General features: G+C 48.6%; 1 protein-coding gene across 1 annotated transcript in view; it reads right to left on the reverse strand.

Annotated features, from left to right (window-relative positions):
- col14a1a (collagen, type XIV, alpha 1a) overlaps window positions 1-18,461 on the reverse strand; it is a 227,908-nt gene that overhangs the window by 146,647 nt on the left and 62,800 nt on the right. The window contains exon 6 of the mRNA XM_038810331.1: window positions 1,179-1,340. Within this exon, the coding sequence (XP_038666259.1) occupies window positions 1,179-1,340 (162 nt within the window). The remainder of the gene's footprint in view (window positions 1-1,178; window positions 1,341-18,461) is intronic.

Consider the following 18,461-nt stretch of genomic DNA (forward strand, 5'->3'; position numbering starts at 1 on the left):
CCACAGTGCTGCCCCACAGATTCAATAATAACTTTCAAAACTGAACTGGATAAATAATTGAAGTGGGAAAATTTGAAGGGCTATGGGGAAAGAGTAAAGGGAATGGGACTAATTGGACAGTTGTTGCAAAGAGCCAGAACAGGCATAATGGACTGAACGGCCTCCTTCTATGCTGTCTGAAATCATGCATCCCTTAAAGAGTTACAACTTTAAATAGAAAGATAAAACCAATCTAGTCTGAAGGCCCAGCGGGCTACACAGCTTCTGTCTGACCGGGGGTTCCGATAGCGGACGAGGTGATCGAGGAAAGGTTTGCTCATCATGTGAACAAAGAGCCATTGGAAAGTACTTGGTCCGAATTGTACACTCCTCCTGATAGCAGGTGTACTCTTAACCATGTTTGAATAGCCCCTACTCAGCCTCCCTATCCGGGAATAGTGCCGTCCAGAGGAAAGCTTGATTGATGAATTAGACGCTGCGATTAGAAATATCAGGAAAGATGGAATAAAATTCAGTACTTTCCCCTGCTAAAGATAAGGCTGAAGGGTGAGCTGATAATGGTCTTTAAAACGATGGAAGGGCTTTTAATAGAGTAGGTGTAGAGAAGATGTTTCCACTTGAAGGGGTGGCGATTGGGGCCATAAATATAGGCTAATTATTTATAAATCCATTAGGGAATTCAGGAGAAACATAAGAATATAAAAAAAATTGGGGCAGGAGTGGACCTTTCAATCCGTCCATGCTGCTCTACTGTTCAATACAGGCCCTGCCCAATGGTGGCACAGTGGTTAGCACTGCTGCCTCACAGCGCCAGGGTCCCGGGTTCAATTCCGACCTCGGGTGGCTGTTCTCGGATAAATATTATGGGGTAGAAATTTGACTCGGGGGACATTGCGTAACAGTCATCACATTGGCCGTCTGTTATAAACCCCCCCCCCCTAATATTCAGGGCCATTGACTTCATGACAAATGAGACACTGGATGATTTTTTAATGGTGCTCAAGATGGCCTGAAGCCTCCCTTAAGGGGAGGGGGGGGGGGGGGAGTATGAGCAATGATGGGCTGAGTGGCCTCTTTTCATCCCGTGACCCCCAAGTGATTTCCGGGGGATTCCCGCGCAGTCTTTACACACAATCTTATCCCGCTATGTTCGCGCTGTTGCCGGAAGACAGACTCACCTATTCTTGTTTTGTCAGAATCTACATTGAAAGCACTAACCAAGTTCTCCAAAAACATCCGGACAAGGCGGAAATTAAGTCGGCCAATGCTCCAGGAACCGTCCACAAGGACCACGATGTCTGCGATCGCCGGAGACTTGCACATAAACTGTGACCCTGCAACTGAAACATTCCAAAGTCAACGTTAGACAGGGTGACAAACTGGGCCAATCGCTAAAATGCCCCCTTTCTCGAGATATGAACCCTGATGTGCAGATGAGCAGAATAATCCAAACCTCTGTTAACTGGCCAGTGTAGAAAGCGGAAAAGGTCTTAACCTGAAGCCAAACCACAGAAATGATTAGTGATCTCTTCCAAGACTTCAGTTGAGACAACAAAAATGATGGAAGGCAAGAGAATCACCTGTTCTTGGAAGGTTTGGAGCAATAAAACGTTATTTTAATATCATCACACAGGACAGAAGCAGTTATATGATACAGAATTATTTACAGCCAATTTATAGAAATAGTCCAAACAAATAAAAGTTAACAAATCTGGAGATGTATTATGTTGGTTCACATTAAAAGCCCTTAAAATGCTGACACGAACAGGTCAGGCTATTTTGCAGGCGATAGCTCAACGTTATCGTGACCATTATAACTGCGGTAATGATGTGTTGTGTTCAATTCCTGACACAGACTAGAACTCTAAGTGAATGATTCGTTAAAATCACCAGATTTTGCATGGCCTTTGTAACCGAGCCCTTCACTCTCTTTTTAAGGATCACGTAAATCTCTCGAATGATTCCTTGCGGAAGAAGAAAGCCATTCTCGAATTCCTGTTTAACTGAGGTCATTCCTTCTCAAACATTCTTTCCCCACCCAAGGGCTGATGCAGGACACGACACAGTAACTGAGCCACACCGTGTCTTGCACAATAATGCTTCATGAGTACATCCTGCGTGATCTTGGTCACTTTACACATCAGAACTGCTGCATCATCACAAAGCTGTTGGAAGAGTGAGGGGCTCTTGATGATGTTTCTAGTCCATCAACGCAGTCTAATTATGTTTATAATTCTCTCTCTCTACCTATAGAATCCTAAACGCAGTGGAAGGAGCTCTGAAAAGAGAACGCAATGAATATGATAAATGTAAAGTTACGCACTGGCTGAGCAAATATATTCCAAAAATAACAAAATTTCACAGCACGTTGGAGTTCATAGGTTAGCATAAATCACACCTCTGGTGTAATGGAGTGGTAACAGGGGGAGACCATTCAGCCCTTCCAGCCTGTTCCAGCATTCAGCAAAATGGTATTCTCAGCTCAGGGATTCCCCAGACTGGGCTCATTTTTACAGCAACATTTGCTGTGCTCTGTGGCTGCTCTGCTGAATAGGATTGATGGAGTGTGACAATCAGTGGATATGAAAATAACGTACTGAGGCATTTGCTCAACAGAGCTGTCCCAGGCAATAACTGAAAGTTGCTTTAAAGCGGACAACTGGTAGGAAATGTTTCCCTCTAGACCTGAGAAACTGGAGTATTAATTTCAGGATGGCACATAGGCATTCATACCAAGACCCCTTTGATAAATTGCCTATCTCAACGTATATTTACAAGGAGACTTCAATGTAGTAAGAAGTCACAAGAAGGGTTACAGGACAAAATCCGACCGACAAACATAAAGACACATGAAGGTGAACAAAAGCTTGGTCAGAGAGGTAGGTTTTGAGGATCATCGCAAAGGAAAGACAGGCAATGATGTGGAGAGCTTTAGAGAGGGAATTCTGGAGTTTAGGTCCGGGATTCTCCCCTACCCGGCGGGGCGGGGGGTCCCGGCGGGATGGAGTGCCGTGAACCACTCCGGCGTCGGGCCCCCCAAAGGTGCAGAATTCTCCGCACCTTTTGGGGCCAAGCCCTCACATTGAGGGGCCCGCGTCGGAGTGGCTCCCGCTCCGCCGGCCGACGCGAACTGCCTTTGGCGCCACGCCAGCCGGGGCCGAAAGGCCTTCACCGGCCGGCGGAAGTCCGCGCATGCGCCGGTGCGTCAGCAGCTGCTGACATCATACCGCGCATGCGCAGGGGAGGGGGTCTCTTCTGCCCCCGCCATGGTGAAGGCCATGGTGGGGCGTAAGAAAAAGAGGCCTCCACGGCGCAGGCCCGCCCGCCGATCGGTGGGCCCCGATCGCGGGCCAGGCCATCGTGGGGGTACCCCCTGGGGTCAGATCGCCCCCCCGCCAGGACCCCGGAGCCCACCCGCCCCGCCAATCCCGCCGGTACCAGAGGTGGTTTAAACCACACCGACGGGAAAGGACTGTCAGCGGCGGGAATTCGGCCCATCGCGGACCGGAGAATCGCCGCAGCGGGCCCGCCGACCGGTGCGGCGCAATTCCCGCCCCCGCCGAATCTCGGGGGGTGGAGAATTCGGGAAACGGCGGGGGCGGGATTGACGCCGGCCCCGGGCGATTCTCCGCCCATGATTCTTGGTGACTGAAGGCATGGGGTTGGGCTCCCCGATTCTGCAGTTATGTCCGCAGGATCCGCCTGGTCTTACCACCAGAAAGTCGGGATGATCTTCCATGTCTGTGGGGCGTTTGGGGGAACTACATTTGAACCGCAGGTCGGGGCACCCTTATGGGCAGCACGGTGGCGTAGTGGTTAGCACTGCTGCCTCACGGCTCCGAGGACCCGGGTTCGATCCCGGCCCCGGGTCACAGTCCGTGTGGAGTTTGCACATTCTCCCCGCGTCTGCGTGAGTCTGACTCCAACAACCCAAAGATGTGCAGGTTAGGTGGGGATTGGCCACGCTAAATTGCCCTTTCATTGTAAAAAAAAAAGAATTGGACACTTTAAATTATTTTTAAAAGTTCGAGGCACCCTTTAAAGATGGTGCCCCAAAATCAGGGGAGTCGGCTTTGCCTCCTCCATCAGGTTCACCCCCCCCCCCCCCCCCCCCCCCCCCCTTGCCGGCCACAGTGATGGCGTAAACCTCGCCCCCAGATTCGTTGTCACAAGTGCCAGAAAATCTGGTGTGAAAAGCCGGCTGTGTTTCTGCAGGGTAACACTCCAGTGCTCAGTCAGAGCCTGACACTGACAAATGTGGAGGAAGCCCAGCCTGCTCTGGGGCCAAGATTCTCAAATTCCAGCAAGGTCGCTGCTGGATTTTAAATTAAGTCAATAAATCTGGAATATAAATCTCTCGGTCAGTAATGGCGACTGTGACAACAATCATCGAATGAAAAAACCTGTCTGGTTTACTAATGCCTTTTAAAAACCTGCCGTCCTTACCCGGTCTGGCCTACGTGTGACTCCAGACCCACAGCAATGTGGTTGACTCTGAGCTGCCCTCTGGCATGGCCCAGCAAGCCGCTCAGTTCAAGGGTCATTAGCCATGGGCAACAAATGCTGGCCCTGCCGGCGTCACCCTCCTCACATGAAACTTTAAAAAAACCCGTCAGTCTCAGCCTTGAATATATTCAATGACCCAGCTTCCACTGCTCGCTGAGGACGATATCTCAACGGCTAAATTCCGCAGCTCAGTTTTAAATGGGTGATGCACCTTCAATTCACCGAGAGGCAGAGAGAGCGAGTGAACATTAGGCTTTATTAGTCATGAACTTGCCGAGCCAGAGTCGGTTGTACAGGTGAATGCCGCCCACAGGCGGCCGGTCTATATATGGCCCCGGTGAGGGCGGAGCCAGAGGCGGAGCCATACTGGGGTTACAGTACAGGACCTGGAAGCAGCTCGTAGCGCCACTTCCAGGTCATAGGTCATAGGTAACAGTACCATACATGCATTAGGTAAATACATTCACCACAATGGGAGACCCCTTATTTCAAAACTGTGCCCCCTGATTCTCAATTCCTTCCCAAGGGTAAAGAATCTACCCGGTCGAAACCCCTCTGATCTTTAAATAAGATCACCTCTAATTCTTCTCAATGTCTTCTCACTGTCTTCAGCTTCTTCAGCCAGAAAAAGCCTTTTTCGAAGCGATGTTGGTCAAGTGGTAAATATTGGGCCCATCACCGAATGAGTGCCCCCCTGTACCTTCCCAGAATAGTGCTGTGGCATCTTTTACATCTGGATGGTGGGGCAGACAAGGCCTAAGTTTAACATCCCATCCTAAAGACTTCTCACACCACAACCCTTTGACAGGAGAAACAAACTGTGGTTAATGGAGGAGAGGGAAACCCATCTCAATAAAGCAAACCCCAACCGCATGCATATTAATATCAGTAAATTCTAAACAACGGCAACACTTACGAACACCACAAGTTGGAGAACACAGCGGCAACTCCTCCAGCCATTTCTGCCTCAATCATTCCGCAAGGTCCTGCTACCTGCCTCTGGAAACATTCCCAGCCCAAGCCATCCCACACTCTCACTAGCTTCATTTTCCATTCTAATTTTAAATGCTTCAAAAATGGCATGTTTTTAAATACAAAAATAATTCCATGATGCATAAAGCAGGCCCACACAGCGGGGCATTGCGACAAGAATCTAACGACCTGCCAAAACATCGCAAAAAGAAACATATTTCTTTCAGAGAGAAACATGCAGCGCAATAAATAGATCAATATTAACACCAGGAGAATGTAAAGAATGTGAACGTACATGTCGCGGATGCACTGCCCGAAATAGATTCACCAGGAACTTTCAAAAAGAAATTGGATGGTTTGTGGGGGAAGAGCACTGGGTCACGATGGGTCGAATGGCCTCCTTCTGTACTGCATCATCGCAACTATCTGGGGTCGGGACTTCAATCCCCTGACTGCATCCCATAATAGCAACTCAACGGAGACATGAGGAAGAATCTTCTACTGCAGCGCGTGGCTGGGATCGGGAAGAGTGCGGTGGAGGCAGAACCAATCCCGCCTTTCCGAAGGGAACTGAATAAACTCCGGAAGAGAAAACATTTGCAGGGCCACGGGGAAAATGGTACCAACTGAGTTGCTCTAAAAGCCAGCACAGACACAATGTGAACTCTATCTAAATGGGCTGAATGGACTCCCCTGTGCTATAATCATTCATGCCCGACCTGATTGTAACCTCCTGCCGTCCCCTACATAATCTTTCAACCCCCACCCCCCTCCTTGTTGATCATCTACCTCAGCATCACGCACATGTTTTGGAGTTGCGAAAAATTGGGAAGATTCTGGGCGGGAGTGTTTGCAGTGTTAGCCAGGATAGTGGAGAAGGAGGTGGACCCGGACCCTTTGGTGGCGATATTTGGGGTTTCAGAGAAGCCGGAGCTCATGGAGAGGAGGACGGCCGATGTCTTGGCCTTCGCCTCTCTGATTGCACGGCAGCGAATTTTGCTGGAGTGGCGGTCGGCATCGCCACCGGGGTTAGCGGCATGGTTGGGTGGCCTGTACGACTTCCTGCGGTTAGAGAAGATAAAGTATGAGTTAAGGGGCTCAGCAGGGGAGTTTGGGAAAAGGTGGGGGATGTTTGTGACCGTGTTTGAGGGGCTGTTTGTCGCAGGGGAGGAGGGGTGAAAAAGAGGAAAAATTTGTACAGACTGTATAGTTGATTGTCGGGAAGTATGTTTCCCGGGTGTTTATTCGCTGTAACCTGTTTTGATAAATGTTTGTAATAAAATGCATTTTTTTTTTAAAAATCTAAATTGGCCTATTCGCGACGTCTTTGACTTTGACATGCTTCCGTCGGGGCAAGAGTCCACCAGATCAACTAACAGGGTTTGGACACCAAATCCCCCCCCCGCTCAAAAAAAGGGTAAATGGGATCGAAAACGAAGACCCTGCCGGGAGCCACTTTCCGTGGGCCTTGCTCTAATGACAACACTGGAAGTCATCATTCACAATATTCTTTAAATTGCCGTAAATCACTCAGTGCAGTGTGGAGACTATGAAAGGCTCAGTTTAAAAATAAGTCTACCCACACAAAAATCTGAGGGTTTCTTTGATCCCTAGTCTACACTCCCAAAGATTTTATCCAATTTGAGATAAGGAGCGATACTGGTACTGTTTCAAATTCCTAGGGGTGCACACCAGGACTCTGTCCTGGTCCACCCATGTCGACGCTACCACCAAGAAAGCACAACAGCGCCTATATTTCTTTCTTTTATTCCCTTTTCTTCCCATGTACTGAATGATCTGTTGAGCTGCTCACAGAAAAATACTTTTCACTGTACCTCGGTACACGTGACAATAAACAAATCCAGTCCAATCCAGTGGTGGGCAGAACGACCATCCGAGCAGTTGACCCGGGTTTGATTCCCGGCCATCGTAAGGATTGATTTCAAACTTTATTCGCTGCTTCCTGAGTTTCAAACTCAGAAACTGTTCTGACGCAAAATGGGATAAGAACCTGTAAATTATAGGGTTATAATTTCGCTCTATGTAACGAAAAGGGCACTGTCACCAATAGCCAACTCACAAACTTACCCCACAAACTTTCCAGAACTTTCTCCTTTCAAATCTGAACCTTCATCTTCAATGTTAACCCAAATTCATAGAACATAGAGCGCAGACGGAGGCCATTCGGCCCATCGAGTCTGCACTGACCCACTTAAGCCCTCACTTCCGCCCTATCCCCATAATCCAATAACCCCTCCTAACCTTTTTGGACACTAAGGGCAATTTATCATGGCCAATCCACCTAACTTGCACGTCTTTGGACTGTGGGAAGAAACCGGAGCACCCGGAGGAAACCCACGCACACACTGGGAGAATGTGCAGACTCTGCACAGACAGTGACCCAGGGGGAATCGAATTTGGGACCCTGGCGCTGTGAAGCAACTGTGCAAATCATTTGTGCTACCGCACTGCCCGGTATTCTCCGCTGTATTCACTTTATTTTGCGTATTGAAACACACTCATCTGCATGAGTTGCATTAGACCGCGTCTGGTTTGTGTTTAAAAACACAAATTGACAAAATAAATCATATTTTGGATCAGAATTTATCATAGGATCCATAGAATTCCTACAGCACAAGTAGGCCACTTGGCCCATTGAGTCTGCACCGAGCCCCCCCAACCAGGGCCCACTCCCCCGCACTAACACGTAACCCCACCTAACGTTTGGATACATGAGACTATTTGGCATGGCCAATCCACCTAGAATGTACATTGTTGGACTGTGGGAGGAAACAGGAGGACCCGGAGGAAACCCACGCAGACACGGGGAGAGCGTGCAAACTCCAGGTCGGGATTCTCCCGCAATTGGCAGGATGGCCCGGCGCCAACGCCAAGAATGGCACGAACCACTCCGTCATCAGGCAACCCGGAAGTTGCGGAATCTTCCGTATGTCCGGGGGCTAGGCTGGCGCCAGAGGGGTTAGCGCCGCACCAACCGGCGCCGAAGGGCTGGCGTGGTCCGTGTGGGCGCAGAACCGCTGGCGCATTCATACGCATGCGCAGGCGGTTTCTTCGCAGAAGGCCGGCGCGGAAAGATGGAGTGCCCCCATGGCACAGGGCCGCAGATCGGTGGGCCCCCATCGTGGGCCAGGATCCCCCCCCCCCCCCGCCGAGGACCGCACCAGGCGGACTATCAGCCAGGTCCCGTCGTGTGGGACCATGTCCATTTCACGCTGGCGGGAGTGTCCGAAAACGGACGGCCACTCGGCCCATCGGGGCCTGGAGAATTGCTGGGGAACCGCTGCCGACGGCCCCGACCGGCGCAGCGGGAATCCCGCCCCCACCTGCAAACCGGCGCCAGAGAATACGGCAGCTGGCATCGCAGCGGCGGGGCAGGATTCACGCCGCCACCTCGGGAATTTTCTGACCCGCCCGGGGGAGGGGGTCAGAGAGTTCCGCCCCACACAGTCACTCAGGGCAGAATTGAACCCGGGTCCCTGGCGCTGTGAGGCAGCAGTGGTAACCACTGTGCCATCCCACTAACATCACTAAAACAGATTATCTGCGCATTACCACAATGCTGTTTGTGGGAGCTTGCTGTGCACAAATTGACTACCACGTTTATTGCAAAAGCCTGTCATTGTTTGTAAAGTACGAAAGGGAAAATGCTGGAAAATCTCAGCAAGTCTGGCAGCATCTGTAGGGAGAGAAAAGAGCTAACGTTTCGAGTCTCAAAACGTTAGCTCTTTTCTCTCCCTACAGATGCTGCCAGACTTGCTGAGATTTTCCAGCATTTTCCCTTTCGTTTCAGATTCCAGCATCCGCAGTAATTTGCTTTTCTCCATTGTTTGTAAAGTGCTTTGGGATGTTCTCAGGCAGTGAAGGGCACTATAGAAATGCAAGCCTTTCTTTTATTACTTTTTAAAGAAAACATCGTTCCACTTGACATTGTGATGGAAAATATGTTCAACATTTTCAGCCTCCTTCAGCCATTCTGAAGTTGCATTTTGATAGAATCGCTGCTTTAATGTGAGTGAGCATCTGGCTAATTTCACTCCCAGAAACGTTGCTGTTTAGTCCAGGCACAAATCTGAGTGGGTACATTAGACAGAGGCGCAGCATGTAAACTGTTAATAGCTTTGATAAACTCTGCCATGAAACACATGGTTCAGATCTAACTGATGTTACATTCTGCAGTGAATGTTTTGTTAAGAAGTTCACTCTGACTTATTTAGTATTTATGAATACTTTACAAAAACAGACAAAGAACTCCAGGGGATTACGAGAGATAATCGCCGGTTAGTAAAAAGCATAACTGATATTTATCAAATTCCTTACTTACATGGTATTACGAGCTTTATGATCATTCGGAGGTGTGATTGCGTGAGCCACAATGGTTATTCACATTATTATGAGCATAGTTTTCAAAGGATATTTCAGGACTGCTTTCAATCAATTTAATATTCAGCCCAGATTTACTCAAAATCATTTCTGTTTTCCATGGTTGAAATCTATCTCGAAAGGTTCTTCCACATGGTCAATGTCTGCCATTCCTTTGTGAAGTTTTGTACAAAGATAATCTACACAGTTATGTTTCCAGAAAAAGGAGCTCTCTGCGATTGAATCAGACTGGGACTGAGGGGTGACCAGACGAAGGTCATTAAGTGTATGAAAGAGTTTAATACGACGGACACAGAGAAAACTTGAAGAGGAGGCTGAAACTAACAGTCAGTAATAAATCCAATAATGGAATTAGCCGAAGAGGGGTGAGAATGTGGAACTCGCTGCTACATGGAGTGGGTAGGCAAATAGTAAATGTGCATTTAATAATAACAATCTATATTTATATAGCACCTTTAATATGATAAAATCGTCTGAGGAATTTCAAAGGAGCTCTGTAATGATGCACTTTCATAGACTTCATGAGAAACACAAAATGTACTTATTAATAAGAAAAACTGTACAACAGTACATGAGCCACATGCTCCCCTAGTCTCCCACATGTCTCCCTGCCTAAGAAAGGATTTCCCTCTGAGATGATTACCAACTCTCCACCCCAATTGGCCCCTCAAACCAAGAGTATTGCCCTTAAAGGGGCAGTCACCACAATAATCTCCCTTTAACCCCTTTATTCAATCTTCAATAACTAAGTATCTCAGCCCTAACTTAACATTATGCAAATGCATTGGACAATTATAAATCGAGTCTTTGAGGGTTTTTTTCCTGTTTTAGGTTCAAAACGCCCTCCTGTTTTAGGGCTCAAACTCCTCTGACCTAATCTACTAGAAAGAGGATCAAAGTCTGAAATGGTTCAGCGACTATAAATCGGTTCAAATCTCACCTGAGGACTACTTCTGATATTATAATCAAACTGGACAACCCTGGGGGTTAGGAAGTGTAAACCTCAGAAAATAAATCAAAGAAACTTTGAATAATAATTCAATTAAATGTTTAAAAGCCAAATAAAATCTATTAATGGATCAACTAAAATAAACTGGTGGAATTTAAGTTGACCTTCAAAACCAATTAATTGTGCTTTCTATGTACATGTGAGTTTAAGAGCTCTAGACGTATAGCAGATTATTAGGAAATAGTGAACAGTGATCATTAAATCACATGTGCTTCATTCTTGGGGGAAGCCTCTGGCTAAATAATTTTAATAAATCGCTCTGTTTATAACGTGCTTCTTGTTGGATTATGACATTTGCAGTTATAGCCATTAGCTCTTTGAGTTTATTTAAATCAGTCATTCTCCCTTCTGTTAAAACGATTGCTGTAAAATGCATTACAAATGGAAACTCGGGATATATCTCCTGCTGCTCTGATACAACACTCAGTGGTTCCAATATCTCACTGTTTAGAAACATAGGAGCAGGAGTGGACCATCTAACCATCGAGCCTGCTCTGCCATTCAATATAATTGTGGTTGGTCATGCACAATTTTCCCCCACACTCTCCCCGTATCCCTTTATGTCACTGGAATTTAGAAATCTTGTCAATCTCAGTTTTAAACGTACACAGCGACTGAGCACCCAAAGCTCTCTGGGCTGGAGAATTCCAAAGATTCACAACTCCCTGACTGGAAACATTTCTCCTCACCTCGGCATCAAGTGGCTTCCGCCTGTTATGCTCTACGTTGTGGCCGTGGTAATGATGCACACGGAACATCTAGTTCTTTGACTAGTGATGATAGTTTATTAACAAAATGAACACGTGGAAAGATAAGTAACGAACTATAATACAAACAGTAACGAATAAGTGAATTCTCGTGGAGCTACTTCTAATGTGACTGTCCTCTGGTACGACTTACTACCATCTGCCCATCTATGGAGCCACATGGTGGATCACCTTCCCCACCTGCTGGTCAGTTACACCCAATTATATACATTGCTATGCATATGCATATTACCACACCGCCTTATTTTGAAATTGTGCCCCCTGGTTCTGGACACCCCAACCAAGGGAAACATCTGACCTGTGCCAAACTCTCTATCTCTTTCTCTAATTTATGACTGTTTTCTAATGCAAGGGTCACTCTCAGATCCACTATTAGAACTCGCACCATGCTCTTCAACCCAATCAACCATGGGCCTCCCTTCTTGGCCGGCTAAATATTGAGGCAAGCTTGGACAGACTGGGTTTGTTTCCACTGGAGTTTAGAAGAGTGAGGGGTGGTTTGATTGAAGTCTATAAGACCCTGAACGGTATTGACAAGGGGGACGGGGAAAAGATGTTTCCTCTTGTGGGTGAGTCCAGAGCCCGGCGGCACTGTTTTAAAATTCCCTTTAGTACAGAGAGGAGGAGAATTCTTGTCCCTGAGGATTGTGTTCTTTGGAACTCTGCCTCAGAAGGCAGTGGAGTCGAGGTCACTGAATATGCTTAAAGTGGAGACAAGTAGACTGTTGTTAGGCAGGGGGATCAACGGTTATTGGGGAGATGGGAATGTGGAACTCAAAACACAATCACATCAGATCTTACTGAGTGGTGAAACAGCCTCGAGGGGCCGAATGGCCCACTTCTACTCACACTTTGTATGTTTGCGCGAGTACCCACTCTAGGTAACTGGCCTATGGATGCAGTAGCTCTGTCCTGTGTGTCCTGATCATTCTGCCCACTGCCATTCTGCCCTAAACTATTGTGTTCCTCAGGATTATCATCATCACCAAACTTGGCTCTGTGAGGTGTGGCATTGGCTTCTACCAGCTGCTCCTTTTGGTCAGTACATTTTTTTTTACTTGGCAATTAACTAATCTGGGTCAGGTTCCTTAACAGAGGAATTAATCACAGAGGGTTTAATTCTGCCGCTAGTAGTCACTTTAACACCCGGCCCCATCCCTCAACTGGAAGTATAATTAACGTTGACATTGCCTGGGGTACTCAGTGTCCCGAGAAAACGCAATGTTAAAAATGTCTTACACAGAATTGCCAGCACAGAATTGTGATCCAGTCCATTTGCTCAATGTCAGTGTTTGTGGTCCACGTGAATCGTGTCCCACCCCAATGCAAATCCGCCATCCCCTGGAGTCGTTATCACGTTTCTTTAAGCATCAGGCTGCTCAATGCCTGCCTGGTACCAATTCAAAGGAGCTGAATAGAGAGAAAACTACACGGATAGGGGGAGCGATTCTCCCAGTCCCGTGCCGGGCCAGAGAATCGCCGCAAACTCGCCAAGCCGCCTCGACACCGGCGCGCGATTCTCCGAGGTGCGGAGAATCACCGCCATTTGCGCCGGCGCGTTTGGCGCGGCGCTGGTCGCAGGCCGCTGTACGAGGCCAGGCTGCCAATTCTCCGGCCTGATGGAAAAAGAAGTCGCGCCGATGCCGTCCACACCTGGTCACTGCCGGCGGGAACTCTGCGCGAAGGGTCGGGGGGTGGCCTGTAGGGGGGAGAGAGGGGGGATCCGTACCCTACTTTGTTTTGCATCCGGCCCCAGATCCCCCGCGCCATGTTGCATCGGGGCCGGCGCACTCCATAAAGCCACCGCGCATGTGCGGGTTGGCACCGCCCCCAGTGCGCACCAGGAAGTGAGGCTGGAGCGGTGTGCTGGCCACCTGTGGGGGGGACAGAATCGCTAGTGCTCGTGCCCATTTTGCACCATCATGAAACGGGACAGCGTTCACGACAGCGCGGACACTCTATCCCGCGATCGGAGAATCGCGCCCAGGGTCTGTCTGTAAAGCAACAGTTCCCAAACTGTGAGTCAGCACCCCAATTGGGATCTCCGAAACATAAAATTGGGTTGCAAGAGGTGAAACCACGTTAAGCTCCCGCCTCTTCGTATTGTCCCAGCAGTGAAATCACTTGACAAGCTCCCAGCACTGAGACACTTTGATTGGCTGTGGCAGCTCTCATCAGGCATGCTGGGACGTTACTAACAGTCTATGTAAATATACCAGAGATTTCTTGGAGCTTTAGCAATGGAAGCAGACAAGGGGGTTACTGACCAGTGATAGCCCAATCATGGAGTGTTCGGGAATTTCAGAGAATGTAACATTACATATTGATCTATAATCTACAAACAGCGGTTAGAACTGCTGCCTCACAGCACCAGGGACTCAGGTTCGATTCCAGCCTTGGGTGACTGTGTGGAATTTACACCTTCTCCCCGTGTCTGCGTCGGTTTCCTCCGGGTGCTCCGGTTTCCTCCCACAGTCCAAAGACGTGCAGGTTAGGTGGGGTGCTCTTTCAGAGGGTTGGTGCACATTCGATGGGCCGAATGGCCTCCTTCTGTACAGTAGGGATTCAATGCATATGACTGTTACTGTCTTGTTGGTATTTTGTTTTTGTTGGTATGTGTTGAATTAAACATAGTAGTGGAACACAGATCAGGAAACACTGGTGTAAAGGGTTATTGTGCGTCACTTTGTTGCTGGGTATAGGGAGAGAACATTTCTACACAAACACCTGGGAGTGTTTGACCCAGTCAATCTTCAAACAAAATTACTACCGTTACCAAATTTCAGCTGAACTAAAACCAGATGATTAGGCTGCGATTTTTAGTTTGTCAACACCAATCTATTCAAGTTTATTATGTATATACACAGGCACACATACACACTGATTAACATCTCAAACATACCTGGTCTGCACGTAAATATCAACATACACATTTCACGACTGCAAAGTTTAAAGCAGCAGATTAGGAAATGTAGGAACAGGAGGAGGCTGTTTAATCCCTCAAGCCTGTTCCACCCATAGACTTAGATCAAGTCTGATCGGAATCTTAACCCCATTCAACCGCCTGAGCTCCGTAACCCTTAACCTCCTTCCCAACAAAAGGCATCAATCTCAGTTTTTAAATCTTCAATTGACCTTCCAGCATCAACAAGTAGGTCACCCCTTAATCGTCTCCACTCAAAGGAACATAAGCCAGGTCTTTAGAATCTGCCCTCGTGATTTAACCCTTTTGGCCCCAGTATCTTGCTGGTGAACCCCCTCCCAGGCCGAAATATTCTTCCTGGGGTGTGGTACCCGGAACCGGACACAGTAACACCACATGGGGTCTGAACCGAGCTCCCCAAACTGTAACATAACTTTCACCTATTTGTATTCTAACCCCCTCAAGATAATTATTTCACGTCACTCTTGATTTAATCATTTAGTGAGACATAATTTTAACTAAAACATCCTTTTATAAATAAATGCCATCTGCTACTTGAAAGCCAGCAACACACAAAGGTTGAAAACAGGAAGCTCTCTCACATATATCACTAAAGTCAACATGCACTAATGACTAAACGGCGTCACTTGTTCTAATGCTGTTTGGTGAAGAAACTTCACTTGTCCAATCTTTGTGGACTCGGTGTCAGATCGATTAAAATTAATCTCAGAAACAATTCAGGGTCAGGAAAGGCAAAACAGCCTTTTTTTTCCTGGGAGGAGGTGACCTGTTAGAAGTTGTTGAAATGATGAATGGATTTGAGAGCCACAAGAACCTCCTCCCATCCCTCTTCAGCTCGTCTCCTCAGTGTAACCTTCTATTCCTCCCTCCCTCATCTGTTTATCCAGCTTCTGTATCCATTGGGGTTTGGGAGAATGAGAGGCATTCTGATTGAAACATAGAGGGCGCAATTCTCCGCACTCACGACGGTGCGGAGAATAGCGGGGTTCGTAAAATTTTACGGCCACGCTAGTCTGACGCCCTCCCGCTATTCTCCCCCCCCACACGCCTGAATCCCGATACGAATCGCTGCCGCCGTTTTTTTACGGCCAGCAGCGATTCTCAGCTGGCCGATGGGCCGAGTTCCAAGCCCTTTACGGCTGTTTTTACGAACGGCAAACACACCTGGTCTGGCCGTTCGTAAAAACGGCCGTAAAGTGCCGATTTTTAAAACCATGGCACCGATTGGCACGGCAGTACCACGGCCGTGCCAAGGGTGCCATGGGCCCGCGATCAGTGGGCACCGATCGCGGGCAGCGGGTCCGATACCCGCGCACTCTTTGTCCTTCCGCCGCCCCGCTGTATCACTTCGCGGGGCGGCTGAGGGGCATCCCGGCCCGCGCATGCGCGGGTTTCGCGCAAATGCGCGATGACGTCATCCGCGCATGTGCGGGTTGGAGTCTTCCAATCCGCGCATGCGCGGCTGATGTCATGTGACGCGTCAGCCGGCGCAAACTCTGGCAAGCGGGCTTAACGAAATTCGTTACGCCCGCGATGCCGGAGTTTACGGCGGCGGCATGCTAGCCCCGACCGGGGACCAGAATCGGTTCCCGGTCGGGGAGGGGGAGGCTGGCGTCAAACCCGCCCGGATTTGACGCCAGCCTTACGATTTCTCCCTCTCTGGGAGAATCACGCCCAGAAGATCCTGAGGTGACTTTTGCAGGGTTGTCTCTCCACATGGGAGAGACCAGGGCCGGGATTCTCCGGTCCCATGGGCAAGTTCTGACTCCGGCCTCAAAAGCGGCGTGAGCCACTCACTCCAGGCCCAGGTATTCACCCCTTCCCAGGGGGCTAGTACGGCACCAGAGTGATCCAGCCCACGCGCCACGGCTGACGTGGGTCCGTGCATGTGCACCACGGCCGGCGCTAGTTTGCGCATGCGCGTGGGTTCCCGTCTCCGCACCCGCAGCAAGAACTCCGAGGTCCCGGCGGGTAGGGCCATAAGTAACCTACGCCGGCGGGACTTGACCGAACTCGGTGGGCACTCAGCCCGTCGAGGCGCGGAGAATCGCTGGGGGGGGGGGGGGGGGGGGCGTTTTTAAGGGGCCCCGACTGGTGATCCCGTGGGTGCCTGAGAATCGGCGCCGGAGAATCGGCATGCCGGCGTTGGATCAGCACGGCACGATTCTCCCCCCCCCCCCCCCCTCCCCCCTCGGCGATTCTCCGGCCCGGCAGGGGATTGGAGAATCCCAGCCCAGAACTAGGGGGACACAGATTTAAAATAAGGGGTCTTCCAATTAAGGCAGAGATGAGAAGATTATTTTTTTCCTCTCTCTGAGAGTGGAGAGTCTATGGAACTCACTCTCCCAGAGAGCACTGCAGCCAGGGTCGGTGAATATTATTAAGGCAGAAGGAGCTAAATCCTTGACTAACAAGGGAGTCAGAGTATCAGGAGTTGCAGGATGTTGAAGCCACAGTCAGACCAGTCATGATCTTTTTGAACAGCGAAGGTAGCGCAATGGGCTGAATGGCTCCTAATTCATAGGTTTGTATGCTGTCCCCGTAAATGCATCTCTATTGTTCGTCTCAACCAGTCCCTCAGGCAGCGAGTTCCACAATCTGACTGCTCTCTGCGTAAAAACGTTTCTCCTGAATTCCCTGTTGGGTTTACTAATGACAATCTTAAACTTGCCGCCCTTGGTTCTTGACTCCCCCACGGAGTGGAAACAACTTCCCTACATCTACCCTATCAAACCCTCTCATCGTTGTTAAAAGCCACCCCTTTAGCCGTCCGGTTGTTCCTGATAACCCCAGGCAACCAGCAGACATTAACACCTGTTCAGTCGCTCAATGTTTCGTTTCAAGCCTCTACTTCTCGTGAACACAATTATTAAGGAGGGGAACGGTTGGAATTGGGAAAAAAAAAAGCAGGCAGCAACTTGCAAGTTTCCTGTGACTGGGGTGAAAATCATTGACACAGCTGGGAGAGACAAGATGAAAGGGAACAAAGGAAAATGAAAGGCAGAAAAGGATCAGGGATATCATCATAAAGATCAAGGGGAAAAAGAGCCAGCGATTGATCTGATGTAATGAGCACAGGAATCATTAAGGCAGATCAACGAACAGCTGCAATAAACTTAGGATGTAAAATAAGATTAAACAAAAGCACCACAATGCTCAATACGTTTTCAAAAGAAAAGACAAAACATTTGGGGGGGAAAAAGCCTCACAATAGACGCAGAAGATAAACTAAGTTCAAACAATCTGGAGTTGCATTAACAACAACAGTTACCGACTGTTTAGTGCAGTCTGTTGTTGTTGGTTCAGTCAGTCTCCACAAGCATCTTCCTCCTCGCGAGATATTCAAACTTTTGCAGCGCAAGTCTTGACCGATATTCTCTGCACGAGTAAAGAAGATTAAGGGGGTCTAATTGAGGTGATTAAGGTGAGTAATGGAGTTGCTAGGGTGAGTAGAAAGAAATTATTTCCTCTGGTGGGGAGGGGTCCAGAAACAAAGGGGTCAGAATCTGAAAATTAGGATCCAAGTTATTCAGGGGCCGTGTCAGAAAAAACTTCTTCACGCGAAGGGAACTGAAAATCTCGAACCCTCTCTCTCTCAAAAAGCTATTGAGGCTAGGTGGGGTGGGGTGGGGTGGTGTGGGGAAGGGGGGGGGGGGGTTGGGGGGGTCAATTGAAAATTACAGAACTGATTTTTGTTGGGTATGGGGTTAAAGGTCAGAGAACCAAGGCAGGCGGATGGAGTTAAAATAGATATCAGCCACAATGTCACTTAGTGATGGAACATGCTCACGAGGTTGAATAGCCTCCGCATGTTGCTACATCCCACCCTCTACAGAAATAATCCTCTTTGCTGTTTGTCTCT

Source organism: Scyliorhinus canicula, chromosome 10 (assembly GCF_902713615.1).
Source record: "Scyliorhinus canicula chromosome 10, sScyCan1.1, whole genome shotgun sequence".
NCBI classification, from domain to species: Eukaryota; Metazoa; Chordata; class Chondrichthyes; order Carcharhiniformes; family Scyliorhinidae; genus Scyliorhinus; species Scyliorhinus canicula.